The following is a 21,424-nucleotide window of genomic DNA, read 5'->3' as shown; positions in this document are numbered from 1 at the left end:
AATCCTGATTATGATTTCAAGGATACAACAAAATAGCCTACCCTAACCTAAATTGTTCAACTAGAGGGCAATACTACAGCGATGATCGGCTTAAGGATATCATTGTTGAAGAATATTTGGCTGAGCATTATTGCAAAGGCTGTAAATAATGAAATAATATATAATTGAAAATTTGTAAATTTCTAATAATTATCTCATAAATTTATGATAAAATTCTTATCTCATGAAAGGTTACTGTTTGCTTATAAGCACTAAAGTTTAAATCTGTGGGGTCATGCAGTTGCAGCTACAGTTTGTGCATGTATTGATTATTATGTTTTGTTCCTCCTGTGCCTCCCTTAACCCAACCGACCTTGTGTAGGAATTTAATATTGGCTTCATTAATTTTTGGGCAATTTTATTAAAATTATAACCAATAAAATACTCAGTTATCATTTCAAGTACATTACACAATTAGGGAAATTTTTAAAATTCATTAAGTTAATCTGCCATATTAGACGATTGCAATTTCAGTTTTGACAGTTAGATAGCGAGCAAAGCAATGATGCCGCAAAGAACATTATCATCGACCATCTACCTATTTCCTGCACAAAGTGTCAACGTGATTTGTATGCGACACATATTGGAATCTTAAATTGATTCATCACCGAGACGTAAGTGTTTTGATCTTCTACCAAGTATTCTCCTGATAGTCAAGCTAACAAGTTATACGGTATGTAATGCTTTAATTAATATTTAGTCCTAAAAATATGTTTGTTCCATTACATATGGTGCTGTGTTGTGTGGCAAAGTTGGGGAAGTTGTACCATAAGTTAAGTTTTTACAAGGATTTTTCACTGTAGCATAGTGTTGGCTTGGACGCATTCCAATAATTCCATTTAATTTACAGCATACTAGGTCAATCTAGGTTGGAGATCCAAGACAGCAAGCCCACCCCAAGGCAGGTAAAGACCAGTCACGCTGGGTTAGTTTAAGGTTAGGATACATCCCATAAGCTTCATTGATGTAAATAGGAAATATTATGGTAATGTTACTATTGTTGTGCATGAATAACCTATTTCTTAAGTGATTGTTGTGATACATGTATTTCCTACCTTTGAAACAAGTGCAATGTATTTCCCCTAAGCATATCACCTTGCTTTTCCTCTAGGGTGCTCCTCAACTGAAGGGCACTGAGGTTTGGCTAAGTGATTTTCAATAAACCTTAACAGGTACTAGTAGTTTTTATGGTTTTCCTCAGCTTTTTATATCATTGCTTATCAAAATCCATGAAACAGTACTTCGAGCAGAGTTCTTACTATTTCATTTCTATTTTCATCTCACAAATGATGTGTCAGGACCATTTGCTATTCACTAAAACAAGCATTTTTAATAGCTAGACCAGAAACAGCATCTGGAGCCTTTGTAGTTCGTTGGAATGGAATGTAAAACCACATTTTACAAGGTAAACACGACATAAAAACATTCCCTATCCTGAAGTTCCCCGCCTAACCTAATCTAGGTGCTGTATCCTTACCTCCTTACCTATCCTCGTTACCTATCGTATTCGTTGGTTATCCTGTCCCAACGAATTACAATCACCCACAGCTTCCTTTAATGTTTATTTAAATTCGACATGCAGTTCAGTTACCTTTAAATATGAGTTCCTCCCTGAATTCATTGAAATATTGTAATCTTATACATACTTTTGTTTGGGAAGCCAATATACTAAATCTAAAACCTATATTGGGATTTTTCAAAATTTGCCTAACAATACTAGGGTAGATTGTCAGTTTTCTCTGAACCTCTGGAAAACTCACAAGTAGTTTGACCCTAGGCTGGGCCGAAGAAAAAATACACAATACAATATCTTCAGCATCTTTTAATTCTCAAAAAGAAGAAAAAAATGGTTCTGTCTACCTATGGTAGGGCATTAACTACCTAAAGGTCAAAATCTGATAGGTCAAGATTAATTTGATGGACACTAACAGACAAGACCTCAAACTGGCTATAATACACAACCACAATCACTATAACGAAGTCAAACATGCCTGTGATTTTCATTTCCAAATATTATCAGCATAGAATTAGGTTTGGGATAGGCTAGGAAAAAGCATAAGCCTCTACTGGTATCTACACCCATCATTAAAAGTTTTCCAATGCCTAGATAAACACAGCTATTCCTTTAAATATATTCAAGAAATCAATAAAGATAAATCAGACAGCGTAATAGTTTTATGATAAAAATTAATCTTCATTAGCCTACCTCCATGGCTTGGCCAAGCTCCAAATCGAAGGTAACAACACATATCGCATGTACCCAGTTGCTGAAATTGTCCCAGGGTATCATTGGCACGTCCTTGTCGTCATTTGGAGGCATTTTGTCACGATATTAAAATACTGTAGTCACTTTCTAAAACGGAATGAAGACTTCTCAATTAGGTTCGCACCTGGAGACTTCACTGTAAACAAAACACTACTGGTGGGTGATGGCTTCTGTTGCTGCTGTCAGGGATGACAAGCGATTCTCTAGCCGATACTCGCAAATGTAGCCAACAGAAAACGATACTTGTAGCCAAGTTTAGCTAGTTTTTATTATTATCATTATTATTATTATTATTATTATTATTATTATTATTCTAGTAAAGTCTCTCTCTCTCTCTCTCTCTCTCTCTCTCTCTCTCTCTCTCTCTCTCTCTCTCTCTCTCTCTCTCTCTCTCTTATTATATTATTTAATCTAAAAAAATCGGAGCTCTAATTTATGGCAAACCAAATATGACCAATCAAACATTAAATATAATGAAAGCAGAGTGTTGTGACCCATAAAGTAGATGGTATTTATAATAAAGTAACTTTATAAGGGATATGAAGCACGATAGAGATGGTCCTGTATGTGTGTGTGTAGATTGCCTTACCTTATGTAAGACACGGGCTCTTGCCGCTGGGCAGTTCCTGTAATAATACCTAACTATAAGCTAAACAATGCTGCAACAGTTTCTAATGACTCTATAGTAGTATACTAATATATGTAATCAAGAAGCTGTGGGGTTCAGTCAGCAAAGCAGCTAAAGCAAGCATTGATATATCCTTATTGGATTCATTTGCTGTAGATTACTTGTTATTACAAGACTTGATTATTAAATGTGCTATGTGACGTACATTGCGATAAACATCGCTGTTGTGTGTAACAGGGTTCCAAACAGAGTATACTAGTCGAAACATAAATAAGCGTAGGGGCATGAACAAATATAGATTAATTTAATCTTTGAAAACAAGGCTTTGGATAAACGACACACATGCTATTAATCGATTGCCCCAAAGGACTGACTGAAAAGATAAAAAAAAAAGTAAGATGCATTTTAGAAGAAACTAAAGACTTTCTAGTTAAAAGAAAACTGTTATAATGACGAACAAGTTATTCTATAGAACTATAAACTGTGTCAATCAAAGAATTGGGTCAGTCATATAGACAAAAAAAGAAAGAAAAAAGGTGGGAGAAATTAATACTTTCTATAAGATCAAGGATGATACTGAAGAAGAGTATGAAGGAAAATATGATACTCTCGTTTGAAAGACACATCTCCATGTATTAAATGGGTCTGAATAAAGGAAACTATTTATGACAGGATTAGAAATGAAACTATGTTTATAAGGTAATGTATTTATCTATAAAGGTACATCAATATTTTTTAATTGTTCTCTCATGGTTACAGCAATTTCACTAATTTTATGATTATCTCTCTCTCTCTCTCTCTCTCTCTCTCTCTCTCTCTCTCTCTCTCTCTCTCTCTCTCTCTCTCTCTCTCTCTCAGTCGTGACAGGTTGGTAAAATTTGCCCTAAGAAACCCGAGTTGACTAGTTTGTTGAACTACTTCCATTGATAATAAGAATATATATATATATATATATATATATATATATATATATATATATATATATATATATATATATATATATATATATATATATATTGAGAATATGCCAAAAAATGGCAAACGTCAACATTATTCTGTCAAAACGTATCGTCTGGTCAAAACATAGCATTAAGATTTATGTCAATAGAAATTTCGCTATAAGTTGGCAACGCTGCTTTCACACGTTAGCCTTCGTAGTCGCGAGAAGAAATTCTCGTACATTGCTTTTACTGTGTTGAGTTCTAATGTTTTATCAAAGGATTTCATCACCGGTTCTAAGAATATAAAAATAATCAACTTTTACCATACAATTAAGACTCGATGAAACACCCTAATCTTATTTAATTACAAACATTTCCTCTAAGGTACCAAATTCCTTATTATATCTTCGACTCCAGTTTCCTTCTTCATTTATGAATGAATATAGATTCATTCCCTTTTAAAACAACCAATTCAGATCGTTTTATACCAATACTTATACTTTGTCTTATATAATGATTGAATTTCTTCAAAACATTCCATTTTTATTACTTCATTGGAATTATATTTCTTTGCTGCAGTAGCATAAGAGGTTAGGACCAAATTTGTAGGCTATTGATATTGATGCTGCCTGTTTACTAATCTTTGTAGGCTATACAGTACATTCCTTTAAAAGAAGTGCCTCCAAAGGCTTGGTCAGGTTATGTTTATTTACTGCATGATCTACTGGCACCTTTAAAGAGTTTTGGTGATACTGTATACCTTAAACTTATCTCCTCCCTATGGAAGAGCTAGCCAACCAACCTTTACCTTTTATATGAAATGGTGTAATAAACAGTATTTTATAAAAGAGAGAAGCCAGCTGCTTCAGAATAACAACATTGCAAGAATCCGAATCTTGCTTTATATCATTAGTGGGTTGGCTTGCAGGAAAATTTCAGATTTATTTGATGTTCCATGGAAAGAAGTGTACGTATTATCAAAGATATTTATGTTATGAGACAAGTAGACCCATATCATTACCAAAGCTTTTTTTTTTCTCTGCATTAGTAGGTTATTTGTGTTCATTTTGGCTCTCCTGTAGAACAAAGGTGGATTGGACTTGTAGCAGGAACAGAGGTAAAGTAAAGCAAGTGCAAGCAGTTGTCGAAGGAACGTTGCAAAAATCCTTAAATAAATACTATATTAGCAATCACACTATCCTAAAATTCTATGATACTTCTGCTGCAGTCAAGTGACAAGTTGTGAATCTTTTTCTACTTTGATTTCTACTTTACACAGATAACAAGTAGGCCTACAATACAGTTAAGTGTATTCCTCTACAGCCTTTATACACAGCTGCTTGAAGTCCCACTAGGTTTAGGTCTTCATCCAGTGTACTGTATATCATTTCTATATGATTTTGTCTGCATTAAAATTGATTTTTGTCTAGATGCTTCTATCCACTATACATTACCTGTCACAAATTAATTATCCCCTCTCTCTCTTTCTCCTTCCGAAACTATCTTTGTTAATTTTTCTGACCTTTATAAGGATGCAAAGGTAACTGAAGCTTTGACAATATTTAACTAGGTTAGATGGTTTCAAGGAATTTGGGTCATACATCCTAGCTCTGGGACCACAGAGGACATTCAGTAATAAGGAAAAACTAGAGGAAAATCCCATTGTTGTTCTATGATGTACAGTTAACAGAGGTTGAACAACAAGGATAAGGTTAATCTCATAGGTTAGGAGCCTTGCCTTGTATTGCATACACCTATTAGAATAGAGAACAATATCTTCATTTAATGTGCTATACTGTATATGTACAAGACATATGCAAGTATGGAAGAAAATATAATGTAATGAAATTTCACAATTCTTCCATTGTTTCAAGTACTCTTCATAAAATTACAACCGATGTTATGATTTCTTCAGCTTTGCACTGAAATATTTATATGGCATCTTGAAAGTCCGATTAAAATATAAGAAATTTTAAGACAAATTTGTAGCTTTGTTAGCTATACAAACCCGAGTCCTTTAAAATAGGGAAATCTCTTCAGCAGAGCTGGAACAGTCATTGAATTCGTTAACGAGGTAGTTAATGACAGTCTGTAAATGCGGGCAAGTAGCCTTAGCAACCCTTGTCTTTTTATCTTCAGCTCAGGACTGAGATGGGTGGTTGTGGTGGAAAGTTTATCTTAAAAGAACTCAGGTTTGTATAGCTAGTTAAAATACAAATTACTTCTAAAAACTGTTACTTTTCCCTACGCATATACAAACCTTTCGTCCTATAAAATAGGGAGACTCGCTGATCATTGGGTCGTAAGTTCCCCTAGAACCGAACTAGTTGGTTTTTTTCTTCCCTGGAAATGTCAGTCTGCCTGGTCCCATATGGAAGTAAAGATGATGCCGGCAAGCCCCATATCTATCATGGATGAATTGGCTGATAGGGCCTGGCTTGTACAAGAAGATTGGTACATGGTCAAAGGAGGAATCTCTTCTACGAAGGGGATAGCAGTTCAGAACAATATACGTACTTGGCATATGATGATTTGTGGCTTTTTATATATTCCACTATCCTTCCCCTCGCCTAAGGAGGATGGGGGTAATGCTTCCTCCCCAAGAGAGGGAAAAGAACAAATGAAAAAGAGCCAGACTTTCTACCTTTCATTCCAGACTTAAATCTACACGTTACAATAGACAAGATGATTCTAGTCTCATGTGGGAGCTAGACTGGCTACACAACTACTTGACCTAAACAATCACTTGTGCAACCTACATAGGGTCAAGTATAAATGCGTTGAAGGACTTGTGGGTATATAGTACTCCTGTAGGTAAAAGCCTTTGAAGCTAGTTTGGTGTATCCACACTAAAGCCTTTGACACCTGGCTTCCAGGTACTGTAGTAGGTTGGCCAGGGCACCAGCCACCCGTTGAGATACTACCGCTGGAGAGTTATGGAGTTCTTTGACTGGCTAGACAGTACTACGTTGGGTCCTTCTCTATGGTTACGGTTAACTTTACCTTTGCCTACACATACACCGAATAGTCTGGCCTATTCTTTACAGATTCTCCCCTGTCCTCATACATCTAACAACACTGAGATTACCAAGCAATTCTTCTTCACAGAAGGGGTTAACTACTGCACTGTAATTGTTCAGTAGCTACTTTCCTCTTGGTAAGGGTAAAAGGAGACTCTTTAGCTATAGTAAGCAGCTCTTCTAGAAGGACACTCCAAAATCAAACCATTGTTCTCTTATTTTGGTCAGTGCCATAATATCTGTACCATGGTCTTCCACTGTCTTGGGTTAGAGTACTCTTGCTTGAGGGTACACTCGGGCACACTGTTCTATCTAATTTCTCTTCCTCTTGTTTTGTTAAAGTTTTTATAGTTTATATAGGAAATGTTTATTTTAATGTTGTTACTGTTCTTAATATATTTTATTCTAATTGCTAATTACTTCTCTTATTTCCTTTCCTCACTGGGCTATCTTCCCTGTTGGAGCCCCTTGGCTTATAGCATCCTGCTTTTCCAGCTAGGGTTGTAGCTTAGCAAGTAATAATAATAATAATAAAGGTTAGGGTGAGGCCAATACCCCTCGACATCTCTTTCTTGGTTCTGCGAGTGCTAAGGAAGAGTCACTTACCTTTAGGTCTGAGATGTTGGGTCCTCTTCAGAAAGGACCACAGAGACCTCAAGGGAGACAAAAGCATCTCCTCTTGATTGCCCTCTGATACTTCACATAGAGTGGGGATGGAGAAGGTCTCGAACCTGAAGTCATGCACCAACGGGTTCTGGGTTTTGGCCACGAACTCTGGCACAAAACTAAAGAAGACCTCCTTCCACCCATATACTTTGGCGATTAAGTAAGAGACCGTGGAACTGATCTACAACCTTCTGATGACCTTTTTACAAGCTCAAACGGGGTACACATAATAGCCTGGAGAACAAGGATCATGTGCCACTCTGGGGGCCTGAGGTCCCGGAGTGGGCAAGACTACTTGAAGTTCCTCATGAGCACAGACAACTCATATGAGGAGGAGAGATCTACACCCTTCTGTCAAAAGACCATACTCAAGGATGAGTGATAGCCTTTGGCAGTCATGACTGAGAGGCCCTTCTCTTTGCAAAGGAAGATGAGGAAATCTGCAATATGGACTACAGATGCTCCAACTAAAGAATTAACCCTTCTACATCAATCGCAGATGATAGACCTTTTTTCCAGGTAGACAACTGCAGAGGACCATTGCAGGTATCCAGACGTCTCCTGGGCAGTGCCTCGCAAAGAGCCTTTTGGTCGGATTGGATGCTGAACTGCCTCCAAGCGTGAAGTTCCAATGAATTTACGGATTGGTGGTACAGTACCTCAGAAGATGCTGCTGACAGAGAACTGTTGACCATGGGGTATTTTTCTCAGGAATTCGACTAAAAGTGTTAACAGATTACGTGGGATACTATCCTGCCTATAGACATCTGGAGCCACCAGGGTCATCCCGAGTCCTATCGTAATCAAAACTCGGTTGATCACTGAGTGGATCAGGCTGAAAGAAGGAAAGGTGTGGGTGTCCAGGTGATACCATGGATGTTGAAAGACACAATGAGTATCGATTTACAACCAGTTTTGCCATAAACCGGTTGCAGTGTACACCAATTAAGAATTGCTTGCTTCTCGTACATTATCACAAACAGTAAAAGACAACATTCCCTTTCTACAAAAGAAATCACAGCCATTGGTTAGGGTCCAACACTGGCAGGCCGGGAGGGCTACTTGCCCCTGCTCACTCCCTGTCGTTAACTACCTCGTTAACGAATTAAACATCACAAATTTTAAGTAATTTGTATTTTTCCTAACAGTACTGTACTTACCTCGAACTACTTTCTTAGGAGTATCTGGGATCTCCTCCCAACCGACCAGAGTTTTGTGTAGTTTACCCTCGTCCCATTTTCTATGAGGGGCATCCTCAGGTGGAGTGATACACGCCCTGAGGCTAACCCCGGGTCAGAGAGCATGCTTGCTCAGGTCTCGATCTCCAGTAATTTCTTGATAGCTTAGGTATCTATGAAGTCCAGCAAGGCACTCGGGGTAGGATGGGCGGGCCATTACCCGAAAGTAGTTCAAGGTAAATACTGTTAGGAAAAATAGAAATGACTTAAAATTTGTGATTTGTTCCAACACGGAGTACTTACCTCGAACTACTTTCTTAGGAGACTTGTACTGTACCTTAGGAGGTGGGAGTGTCCTTCAGGACCTAGAGACCGTGACGAGTATATAAGAGGAACCTAGGTAGGAGACTAGGTTCTGCTGACCTCAAGGAAAACACGAGAAAATAGGGAAAACTATGCAAAAAACCATCTTAGTGTCTAAGTAACTCACCTCTGCAAGAATCCTAGGAGACATGTCCTTCCAATGATAGTGTATCCCATGGCAGTTTCAGGGGGCTACCCGAGTCATTTCCGGTAAGGGAATAGGGGAAGGAAGAACAAGGGGGCTCAGGAAGGAACCTGTGTCTCTTGGACTTACTACCCGCAGTTACCACTGGGGCTACACCTTTAAACCGTTTGGAGGTCGGAAATGACGGGGCCAAGCGAGAACCCGTCCAGGGACTTTCTCGAGTAGTCCTTCAAGTAGTGAGCCGTAAAGGTCAACTGGCTAGACCAAGTACCTGCCCTCAGGATTTGGCCCACTGCCATGTTTTTCTCAATGAAGTATTTAGACCCCTAATGTCGTGGGGTCTGGGTTTTCCTGGAAGGGGGACCCCTGCACTACTGTAGGGCCTGACGATCACTTGCCTTAGCCAGAAGGAGATAGTGTTCTTGGAGACTGGCTTCTTCACAGTCCCGAGGAAAATGAACAGACTCTTGATCTCGGGACGACGTCTAGCTGTCCTCTCTAAATACTGTCATACTGCCCTGACAGGGCACAGCAGCAAGTCCCTCGGGTTGTCCAAGCGAGGGATAGCTGGCACTGAAAACCCTTCAACTTTGGGGTCACAAGCAGCTGGATTCTGAGTCTTGGCTACGAAGGAGGGTAAGAATCTGAAGGTAGCTTCTCGCCAGCCCTTCGAGTGTGAGATCTCGTACGACAGGCCATGAATCTCACCTACTCTTTGCTGATGCCAGAGCTAAACGAAAGACTGCCTTGAGGGTGAGCTCCTTGTCTAGAATGTCTTTTAGAGGCTCGAAGGGAGGTTCCGAAAGCATCTTCAGTACCCTAGCCACATCCCCCTGGGGCACTCTAGCGGCTTAGGGGAACACGACTGCTCGAAGCTCTTGATGAGCGTCGAGATATATCTGGAGGCACCTAGGTCTAGGTCCTTCAGAAGGAGGATTTGGGATGGACATGCCCACTTCGTCCCTGAGACAGACCAGGAAGTCTGCTATCTCATGAATGGAGGCCCCTAACGGCCTGATATTCTTCGAGGAGCACCCCTTAGAAAAGGTAGCCCACTACGCCTGGTACACCTCGACTGACGAATGCCTCAGGTACCCTGACATCCTTGATGCCGTCCTCGACAGAAATCCTTCCTTTCTCAGGAGACGCTCGATAACCTCCACGCGTGAAGGCGGAGGGACCAAGGGTTTTCGTGGAACCTTCTGGAAGTGAGGCTGCCGGAGAAGGTCTGGTCTGTCTGGAAGTGGCCTAGGTGGAAGGCGTGCCAGTTCCTTTAGATCCACGAACCACTCTCTCTCTGGCCACCAGGGCGCTACCAAAGTCACCCACAGGTTGGCCGTCCGTCTCACCCTGTGAGGATCTGTCTGAGCATCCCGAAGGATGGGAAGTCGTTAACGTCGAGGTTGCCCCAAGGTTGTTGGAAGGCGTCCTTAAACGCTGCTGCTGGATCTGGCACAGGAAAAAAAAACACGGGGAGCTGTGCGTTTAGTCTCATGGCGAGGAGGTCTATCACCGGCAAGCCCAACTTCAGGAAGAGGGTTTTGACCACTTCTGGGTGTAGGGACCACTCGGGCCCTACGACTTGACCCATCCTGCTGAGGCAGTCGGCCAGGACGTTTCACGTAGGCCACCACCGTGGCGTTGCCGCACACCGGAGCCACGGTGCTTCCCCGAGGTAGATGGACGAACTCTAGGCACGCCCTTTGTACGGTCCTCATCTCCAGCACGTTTATGTGCAGGTTCGTCTCCTCGACTTCCCATTTACCTTTTGCCGTTTTGTCGAGAAGATGGGCACCTCCGCCCTCCTTGGTTGTGTCCGTGAACAGGAGCATCTCCAGAGGGTCGGTTGCGAAGGGCATTCCCTTGAGGGTGTTCGTTCTGACATGCCACCACTCCAGGACTTCCTTCGTCTCCGGGGACACCAGGACTATCTTGTGCGGGGAGTCCTATCAGTCTTTGAAAGTCCCTGGCTCTCCTGGGCTGGCCCGACAGGAAGGGCCAGAGTATCTGTTTCAGGTTATTCAGTCACTCCGCGGAGGGGAAGGCCCTCGCCATCCAGGAGTCTAGGACCAACCCTAGGTAGGTCATCCTGGTGGAGGGTATCAGCTGGGACTTCTCCAGGTTGATGATGATACTCAAGACGTTGCAGAACTGCAGGAGCTTCGCGCCTTGCTCCCTCAGTACTTCCTCTGAGGCTGAAAGCCACAACCAGTCATCTAGGTACCGAATCTGGCGGACGCCCTGTTCGTGCGCCCAGTCTAAAACTGTTGCGAAGACCCTCGTGAAGCCCTGAGGGCGGTCGACAGTCCGAAGCATAGGGTTTTGAACTGCAACGTTTGGGTACTCCATTTTACCCTTAGGAACTTCCTGCTGGAGGGATGGACAGGGACCTGGAAGTAGACGTCTTTGAGGCCTATGGACCTCATGAAGTCCTCCTCCTTCAAGGCCGCTAGGACCGACTTCGGAGTGTCCATCTTGAAGTCGGTGTTGCACACGAATTTGTTGAGGGCTGAAAGGTCTATGACCGGTCTCCAGACCCCTGTCGCCTTCTCCACCAGGAAGAGCCTGCTGTAGGGGGCATACTTCGAAGCGGGAGAACGAGCCCTTGGGAGCCAGCCAGAGGTACCCAGAACTGCTGAAGTTCCCAGGAGGAGTCTGCGTGGGATGGCGACACGCACCCATTCCTCCCTAGGGAGACGACTTCTTCTGTGCCTCCTTCTGGGAGATCCTCAGACGGGCGCGCTGACACATGAGACGGAGGTAATCCGACGGAGGACCTCGCCCGTGGAGGAGTCCTGGACCGACGCCCTCGCGGGGGTTCCTGTCGAAGGACGGGCATAGCCGTCAGGACGGGGGCCTCCATCCTGGGTCCAACATCTCTTCCGGAGGTTCTCGTATCTGCGGGCTTGCCCGTCGAGGAAAGCCGAGGGCTGCGCTTGTGACGAGCTAGGTGGCCTTTGGAGGTCAGGACTCGGCTGCCAGACCGAAGGGGCGACTCTCTCCGATGGGCGGATGGAGCCGGAACCTTCGCGGTCTTACGCCTGTCGACTGGAACCTGCCATGATGAGTCCCTCCGTCGGGTGCCGCTGCTGCCGGAGGAGTATCTATCCGGGGAGCTCGTCCTCGGACGCCAACTTGAAGGGCCCAGCGCCGCAGCGAGCTCCAGCAGCCTGTCGCGGTGAACCATCACCCACTCACTGCTCTTGAGGACAACCCACATAATGGGGTCCGACGGCGGGGAAAGCTCCTCGGCTGCAGAAGTGCCTGAAAAACACACCAAAGAGGCTGGAGAAGAATTAGGGACATTTTTCCCCCACATGGGGTCATCAGAGGAGACGTGGCCTGCTTACACCAGGACTCTGTCTCCCGTACACACTCCCACTCCTCCCTCAGGCCCCTCACTCGCCTGGAACGACTCCACAACCCCACTATCCTGAAGATCAGACTCTTGGGGAAGGGCCGCGGGCCTCTTCCCCGCAACGGACTTACCTCATCCCCTACTCTGGGTAGGGGAGGGTGGTAGGGAAGCTTGGTCAGACGAGACGCCCAGCGAAGCAAGGGAGGAAGGGACGCTCGGCTTCTTAGGCGACCTCTTCGTCGCCTATTTCTTTTTGTTGCTATACCGCACCCACTCAGACTCCTGGGGAAGAGCAATGGGCCTCTTCCCCACAACTGACTTACCTAGTCCTCTACTCTGGGTAGGGGAAGGTGGCTGAGAAGCTCTATCCGACGAGGCATCGGGAGAAGTAAGCGGCGAGGAGAGGAGAGGCTTCCTATGTGACCTCTTGGACGCCTTCTTCTTCTTGGTGCCTAAGCGCACCCACTGCACCTCGTTCCAGGGCTCGCACTCCGGACACGTGGCTGTAGGAGAACATAAGCTGCCCCTACACGACGAACACAGAGGAGAAGGGTAGGAAAGGGTATAGAATGAACACAATGAGTCCACGTGGGGACCGCGTGAGACACAAAGGGGGTCGGGGACACAAAGGGTCGTACTGGGTAAGGAGAGAGCGTCGAGATGTTATCGCGACGTGACCAGAGAACTTACTGGAGATCGAGACCTGAGCAAGCATGCTCTCTGACCCGGGGTTAGCCTCAGGGTGTGTATCACTCCACCTGAGGTTGCCCCTCATAGAAAACGGGACTATAGGGTAAACTACACAAAACTCTGGTCGGTTGGGAGGAGATCACAGATACTCCTAAGAAAGTAGTTCGAGGTAAGTACTCCGTGTTGGAACAAAGCTGTTTTAGCTCTGCTGAAAACATTTAATTATTTCAAAGCATACAAGTTCCGTATATGCGTAGGAACAATTACTATAGCTAAGATGGATGACCTTACTTATAGTTTTGAGTGCTTTATATGAAAAGGAAATTGAACATGTATGCTTTTTTCTGAAAAAAAAAAGGAAGGAACACTTTTCTAATATTTTGTAAATGAAAGTCGTGTGATGTATTGTAACTTTATTTCATAGAATCACCATTCATATTTTGTAATTCAGCCATAATGCAGAATAAATATGTATGTGAATATGATACTGTATAATATAGCCATTTAGTTATACAAGTAAGTATACATATGCATGGATACATTAGTATACATACTTCTAGTGGAATAATAAAATGGTAATGTATAATCACAAAATAAAGCCTTCATACCTCTGTGTGAGTCCTATCTCAAACAGGTTTCTTACAACCCACCTTGTATATTTCTTCCTACGGACAGTGCCCTTCATGAGACCCACACTCACAAAGAACTCGGCAGATATAATCGGTTTTCCAACCGAGTGTACTATTACTTATCATAAGTACATATAACATTTGAACAAATCAGTACTGTACTTACAAATAACTCAAAATGATAATTAAAGTACTACCATGAAAAATACATCACCAGTGCAATAAAGTGAAAGAAACTCATTCTAGTTGCAATGCAGTGCAATAGTAGGATGCTAAAGGTAAAAACCAATCCAAAGGTTTGATTCTTATCACTATAGTAATAAGCTATATCAAACAAAATGCATCCCATCACTAATTCACAATCTCTGATAAGAAGTCTACCAAGTGACAGCATGGTAGAAATCATTGAGGCAAGAACCTCTTACATTTAAACTCATGAAAAATTAACAAAGCACTAAACTAGGATTTTCAATGAAAATTAAATACACATAGTTTCTTTTAAGTGCTTGTCAAAAGAACCCACATCAGAACTGGACAGTTTCCTTGGATATTGTATCACAGCAATGAAATATGTATTGGAATTAAGTAAAAGCCAAAACCAATGTGGTATCAGAACAGCTTATCATGATGCAAATGATAATGAAATTTCAGTATACAGTATTTTTAAAATTTAAGCATACAACTATTAGAGGGGGGGAGGAGAGAGAGAGAGAGAGAGAGAGAGAGAGAGAGAGAGAGAGAGAGAGAGAGAGAGAGAGAGAGAGAGAGAGAGAATCCTTGTCACATGAAACATTCAACTTTCAGGTACACTACAGTAATTTGAAACTAGCAAGGACTCAATCAAAGAATCATTAAATACTAGCAGTAAATTACAATAAGAAACACATCACATAAATTTTGATACTTTCACTCATAACATTACTAAAACCGATAAAATTCCGCCACCATCATATGAGAGGGAGGTTGTTGTGCTTCCATCATTTACTGCAGTATGCAGGAAATATTTTTACCAGAGCAGAGTAGGTCAATTAGATGATGTCTTTAAAGAATAAAAGACTGAGGGACATTTCTGATAATTTTCCTAATTACAGTTGTTGGCCACATTACATGAAATGATAAGAAATTCTTATATCGATCATTTTTACCTTGCCTAACTCTAAAATATATGACTATCTATCACTGAGGAATATATGAAGAAGGACCTATTACTATAGACGAGAAATCCCAAACCACACTAACTGTAAGGTATGTACAAAATAGTTGATATAAAAATGACACACTGTACCTGCAATGAACTAAAATTTGTTTTTAATATAGTATTTAATCAATTATCTCGGTTGTAAATCTGATTCAATAAAATAGGTTAAAAATCAAATACTGTAGCGTATTAATGAACAAAAATTTCCAGTACTGTATTGATATAGTGTACATAATTAAACTGACCATGGAGTAGAAATTTCTCATGCGGTTGACTTCATAATCAATTCTTTAATGGAAATTGAAAAAATCTCTAATGATACATGACTAATAACTTGAAAAAATGAATACCTGTACTGTCATTGAAAAATTAGAAAATAGAGTTTAACCAACTTTCTTTCTTTCTTGGTTATTCTGATTATATTTTTAGTTTTTAAATGGGTATCATGAAAAAAAACTGATAATTGAAATTTCAAGAAAAAAGACACAATCAAAAGATGTACTCGTTTTAAAAAACAATGGTGATGTTTTACCTAATTTCAAATAAACGAACGAAAACCTTTTGATGAGAAAGATTTTTACTATAGAGTGAGACAGAATGCACGAGCATATTGCCAGGCTATCAAGAAATTATGGTGCACCAAGAAATAACTGTAATCCATTTAGAATAATGAAAATTGAGAAAAATAAAAGGGTCAAAATGACTGGTGAGTCATTTCATTCAACACAATCCTCTTAAATTGAAGAAAAGTGAAAGCAATTCTATGTACTCTCCAATAAGGTCCAAGACTAAAATCTAGGACCCTAAAAAAATCTTCTAAAATCAACATACTGAAAAGAGTACTGGATATATGCACTGCATTGCTACAAAGATTAAAGAATCTTAGTATGGAATGGAAAAGGTAAAAAATTTTGAAAGAACATAAGAATGCCAACCTACCTTTTCCAGAAAAAGATATAAGCCTGCCAAAAATTTGATAGGATAGTGTAAATGTAAAAATAGATAAAGAATAAAAAGATATTTTTGAACTAGAATAGGAAATCACTGCACCAGACAATTCAATACACCTGTCACAAATCTCCAAGTAACGAGTTATCTACAGAAAATGTCTTACGCTTAACATAAATCAATTCTTCCACTAACCATTGTTACTTTTAAATCCTCTTATAATATATGAGAGTATCAGTAATTCTGAATAGAATTAAAAGGAATCATTTTACTTTCATGTACAGTACATAAAATTTTCAATAAATGGGGTACATCTACAGCAGGTTCAATAAGTGGTACACAACAGAAATGATGTACAATATGTATACAATTATGATTAGGTATTATGAAGTCCATCACTTCCTAATGTAGGACGAAAGGAAATTCTTATCTATTCTGCTACTGGCCTATACTATGCTGAAAATATTAACAAGAGGAAATACGAATGGGGAGAAAGAAGTTTTTATTCACATATCCCCCTAAAATAACTACCTTTAGACATGCTTACAATAACTGGGAGATGCGACCCCTCAAATATGGTGAATCAAGAGTGACTAGTAATGCAACCAGCTATGGGAAATTAAAGCAATCTGTTGTCAATGCATGTATTTATCTTATGACTCCAAAAGGTAAAATAAATTTTGTGATCGATACCATGAAATAAAACACTATTTTTCTATGGATGAGGTGCAGGTGCAGAAAGTGAACATAATCAATTCTAAATATGAGAAAAATGCTTGTTTAAAAAAAAAAAAGCTACCATCTTCTCGAACTTATTATATGTCATTTAAGCTACTATCACAGAGTCAGAAAAAATGGCAGCTAACATAACAGAATGTTAAATGATTAAAACATACAGAAACAATTTAATCAGAAACACGAAGCTTTCAAATTTCCTTCTTAGAAAGCAGAAACTTTCAGTCAACAGCCCATTCAGAATTTACTGCAAATCAGTGCTAACTGTAAATAGCAATATTATATAGAAGATCACGGATCAAACAAATAGTTCTTAAGTCGGTCAAGCAATTATGGTAATTTGGGTACAGTAATAACATCAGATGTACAATAGAACAATATCCACCCTGTTCTCATATTATCAAAATCTGTGAAGCAGAACATTAACTCACACAGCTGCTTTTATTGGAGTTAAAATCTATAATCGGGCAAAATTTTATACAAATTTAAATCCTTTTATTAATGCTTGAATAAAAGTTCTCATCAATTTTGGACGGCAGTGAGATTTAACTTTTCCATTAATATAAAGGGGTTGAGTAAATTGGTATCAAATTTCAACAACATTTGTAACCTCTTATATCATAAAAACGATTAGGAATTTGGGTGTATCTAATATCACAGAAATTAAAAATATTATCATATTAATGAGCCTCAACATCATAACAAATTATGAGTGTCAGTATGAAGCCTACTATGACTATAGATTAATGACTGTGATATTACAAAATCTTACAATTCCATCAATATTACCCTGATAAATCTTAATCTTCTTTTAACAGCAAAAGGAGGGGCACACATCAGCTGTATTCGTTAAAACCAATCAAATAATTACAGCTAACAAATATAATGGCAAAGATGGAGATAAATATGAATTCCATACATACCGTAATACAGTGCATAAATTGATCTTAAAATTACTACGAAGAGTAATAATATTCTTCATCAAATTTAAAGATTGCATTGAGTACATCATACCATGGAATTGCAGTGGCATAATTAGTTCCTTCCAGGGTTATGGATGTTACAAAAAGTTGCCATTTCAGCACATTTCGTGCTACATCTGCACATTTCTGGACAGTCTAACACGTTTTTTTCCCTATCTGATGCAGCAGCACTGTTTGAAGTCTAGGACAAATATACTGTAGTGTGAAATATGTAACTTTTCCAGCAGATAATAGATATGATAAACTGGTTGCCTTTCAATCCTTTTGCCTTACTGTATTTTAGCAATTTCTGCTTTATCATTGTGATATCATTGGAGACCACTTTTTCTGTGTTTTTTTTTCAAACTATACTGTAAAGTTTTAAGTCAAAAGATTGGTTCTATTAATGAGGGTATTAATCCTGAACAGATGGCGGAAGTACGAGAAAGTCGAGAGCTTAACTCGGTGGGAAGAGAAAGGCAAGAGATGATTTCAGTGTAGGATTAACAAAGCTTTTAATCCAACTCAAAATGGATTTTATCAAACAATATGCAACCTAAAAGTAACAAAAGCAGACATAATTATTTTAGAAATATTTTCATTATTTAATTAGAATTATCTCTTCAGGCAAAAATCAAAGTTATGTATTATCTGCATGTACTGTGTGCATCTATCACGTAAGCATTTTTGTTTTTAATGATTTTGATTTCCTTTAATCAATGGCTCTCTTTTCTCTCAATAATTTTGTCTATGTAAACAGCACAAAATATATTACTGTATTATTATCATCACTAACCCTGGTGCAACCCTGGTTAGAAATGCAGAATACTACAAGCCCAAGTGCTCTAACATGTAAAGCAGCCCAGTGAGGAAAGGAATTAAGGAAATAGCAAATAAACTGTGTATGAAAAGTAATGAATAAGAAATATAAAATATTTTAATATCAGTAACAACATTCAAATAGACCAGTCATATATAAACTATAGAACAAGACTCATGTCAACCTGTTCCAAAAATGTATTTACAAAAAGTTTGAACTTTTAAAGAGGATAAGGTTAGTTCCACTGGGCTTGTTGTCTATATATTATATATATATATACAGTATGATGATATTTCTAAATTTATGGTAAAAATGAGAGAATAAGACTGATATTCCAGAGTTTAGTCTGCTGAAATTGATAAACCAGAACAAATATGATTTAATAAAAGCTAGACTTTCCTTTATTTTATTCCTTAATCTGTTTACGAACATTTTTATCAGAATCTTAGTTGAAAACTAGAAATCTAAGTCTATAATTTACTTTGGCATTTCAAAATATCCTAGCGCCTTTTACAGTGCTCCTAAAATAGGATTTAGTGCATTTTGGAAGCTCCTAAAGCATGTTTTAAAAATTGGAAATGGCAACCCTGTAACATAAAATTTTAAAAACAAAGCAAGAAATATTTCAAAATACAAAACATGACAAAGATAACATCAAAGATAGTACCTGATGCTATTGAACAAAAACAATCTAAACCCAAAATTCCAGTTCCATGGCCATAATATAAATGGAAATGGACAGCTCCAGCTTATTACCCATATTAATTGCAGGACCAAATGCCTATTATCTATACATCAATATTCTGCATTTGGTTTACTTAGAATGATCCTCTGGCCTAGTCTAAAAGAGATGATACACTTCAGCAGCTGAAATTGAAGCTAACACTCACAAGAATTCCTGAAATCCTAAGAGTAAGTCAGCTGTAATTATTGCATGTGTAACGAACAACAATTAGCACTGCAGCCTTCCCAACACAGGAGAAGATATCAAACAGAAGCCTTCACTGGCATTTCATAAACAGCTTTGATAATCTCACAGGTTCAGGGATCAATCATTACAATTGCAGCACTTCCTCCAGTCAAACTTTTATAGGAATGTATTGAATTGCCCCACTCTACAAACAAATCAAGAGAGGCCTCTACATATCAATGGTCTTTAACAAACTGCTTGCACAATTACTTATTAGGGATGATCTTGCACTGCCTATGATACCTTAACATAGCAAAACTACTTCATTAAGGGCTGTTGACTACAACTACTGTACTTCTGGAGGCCAAATAAACTACACTATGCTCTGTCATTGCAATAGCATAATCAAGCTCAATCACTGGCAGCTGTTTATAAGTATGTCTAAAATAGCTACCACCTGAGAAGTTTTTCTTGTTCATCTATCTTGGCACTTAACATTATATTTGCAAGTTACACGAGTAAAACCAGAAAAAAAAATACTTTATTTCCATTCCTGCTGAAGGCCATGTCAAATTGGTTCACCTGGATATATTTTCTACAATTTTCTTCATTTAGATAAAATGCTTTTGGTAATAGACCATACTGGTTCTGTAAATTTGCTGTGTACAGAATCAGTCCTGCATTTCTAAATCAACTCAAAATGTGTAGTTAAACTCAATTAAAAAAAAATCTAAAAATGTATTGTTGAAATCCCTTCACATTAGATCAATTTTCTATGAAAGTCTTAGCACACCTTGTCTGTAATTATGAGAAAGAAGAAATAATGTAAAGTTTATTTTTAGGGCGAGTTTTCTGTCTTTTTATCAGATGAATAGCACAGTTTGCATTGAGACCTTTCTAATAACTACAGTACATATCTGATGAATAAGAGTTTAAGTATTCTGATAGCACGTTCACTCACTACACAAAGTTTTCCTTGAAAATACTGTAGAGTTTGTGTTCAAATACTGCATCTACAAGTCATGCATTACAAGAAGCATTACACTTTGGAAATGAAGTCCTCCACTCATGGTTCATATGGACAGAGTTAAAGAACTTGCTGCTCAAGAACTGGTAGCATGGACGAACTGGTTACCAATACTGTATAACACTATTAAGGTCACTACACAATTACTGGTAATCATAGTAGCGTTATATTATCACTTAGGAAGTTAAACGTTTACGAGTTGCCCAACGTACCACCCTAGCATCATGTGATTCACTTTAAAACTTATCACACTGAAATAGTTTTTAAGAAATAAAGCATTACGGTACTGAATGCTACAATACAACACTCACATCTGTACATGGAATTCTTGCAATTAAGCACTCCTGCCATCCCATATCTTTTGGCTGTTAAATGGAAGATTCAGGAAGTTTTGGGACACCAGTGGCATTCATATCAACTGACACTTCAGAACTTATTGTAGCAACATTGGCAAAACCACCAATGGCCCCCACTGGTTGGGGGACAACAGCTGGAGCTTCACGCTGGCCAAAGTGACGGCCAATGATTTTGACTGCCGAATACCTGGCTCTTCGGTATGCACTAAAGGTGTTGAAGCCCAAAAACCTGAGGAAGATGAATTTTAGTGCTTTAAAAGACGTACTGAAAATTAAACAAATTGATCATGTTTTCATTCCAACTTCAAAGCAAGAGATGAATAAATCCATTATCTATATTAACTCAGAATCTAATTAAATAGTTTCATAGTATAGATTCCAAACAGGTTTTCCTTAAAAGTTTAGCAATAAAATTGTTAACTTAAAATGCAGAAATCAGAGCCAGAAACATTTCCACATAATGTACTATTCCAAAAGTATAAACTACAGTATGTATTCCAATAATGAATATAACATACAAAAAACTAAAAGTTACTGTATATGGT

General features: G+C 39.2%; 2 protein-coding genes across 7 annotated transcripts in view; both read right to left on the bottom strand.

The window, feature by feature from the left end:
- The window catches only part of LOC137640154 (protein DENND6A), an 82,240-nt gene extending 79,764 nt beyond the window's left edge, over positions 1–2,476 (bottom strand). The window contains exon 1 of the mRNA XM_068372662.1: positions 2,246–2,476. Coding sequence (XP_068228763.1) covers positions 2,246–2,359 — 114 coding nt within the window. The 5' untranslated portion in view covers positions 2,360–2,476. The remainder of the gene's footprint in view (positions 1–2,245) is intronic.
- Positions 2,477–13,692: 11,216 nt separating this feature from the next.
- The window catches only part of LOC137640152 (uncharacterized), a 150,969-nt gene continuing 143,237 nt past the window's right edge, over positions 13,693–21,424 (bottom strand). For all 6 annotated transcript variants that reach the window (XM_068372656.1, XM_068372655.1, XM_068372654.1 and 3 more), the window contains one exon: positions 13,693–21,108. In XM_068372656.1, the coding sequence (XP_068228757.1) occupies positions 20,892–21,108 (217 nt within the window). In that variant the 3' untranslated portion in view covers positions 13,693–20,891. The remainder of the gene's footprint in view (positions 21,109–21,424) is intronic.

The sequence above is a fragment of the Palaemon carinicauda genome, chromosome 4, assembly GCF_036898095.1.
Source record: "Palaemon carinicauda isolate YSFRI2023 chromosome 4, ASM3689809v2, whole genome shotgun sequence".
Classification (NCBI taxonomy): domain Eukaryota; kingdom Metazoa; phylum Arthropoda; class Malacostraca; order Decapoda; family Palaemonidae; genus Palaemon; species Palaemon carinicauda.
The sequence above is the reverse complement of the archived record's forward strand: the minus strand, read 5'-3'. Positions and strand labels throughout refer to the sequence as shown.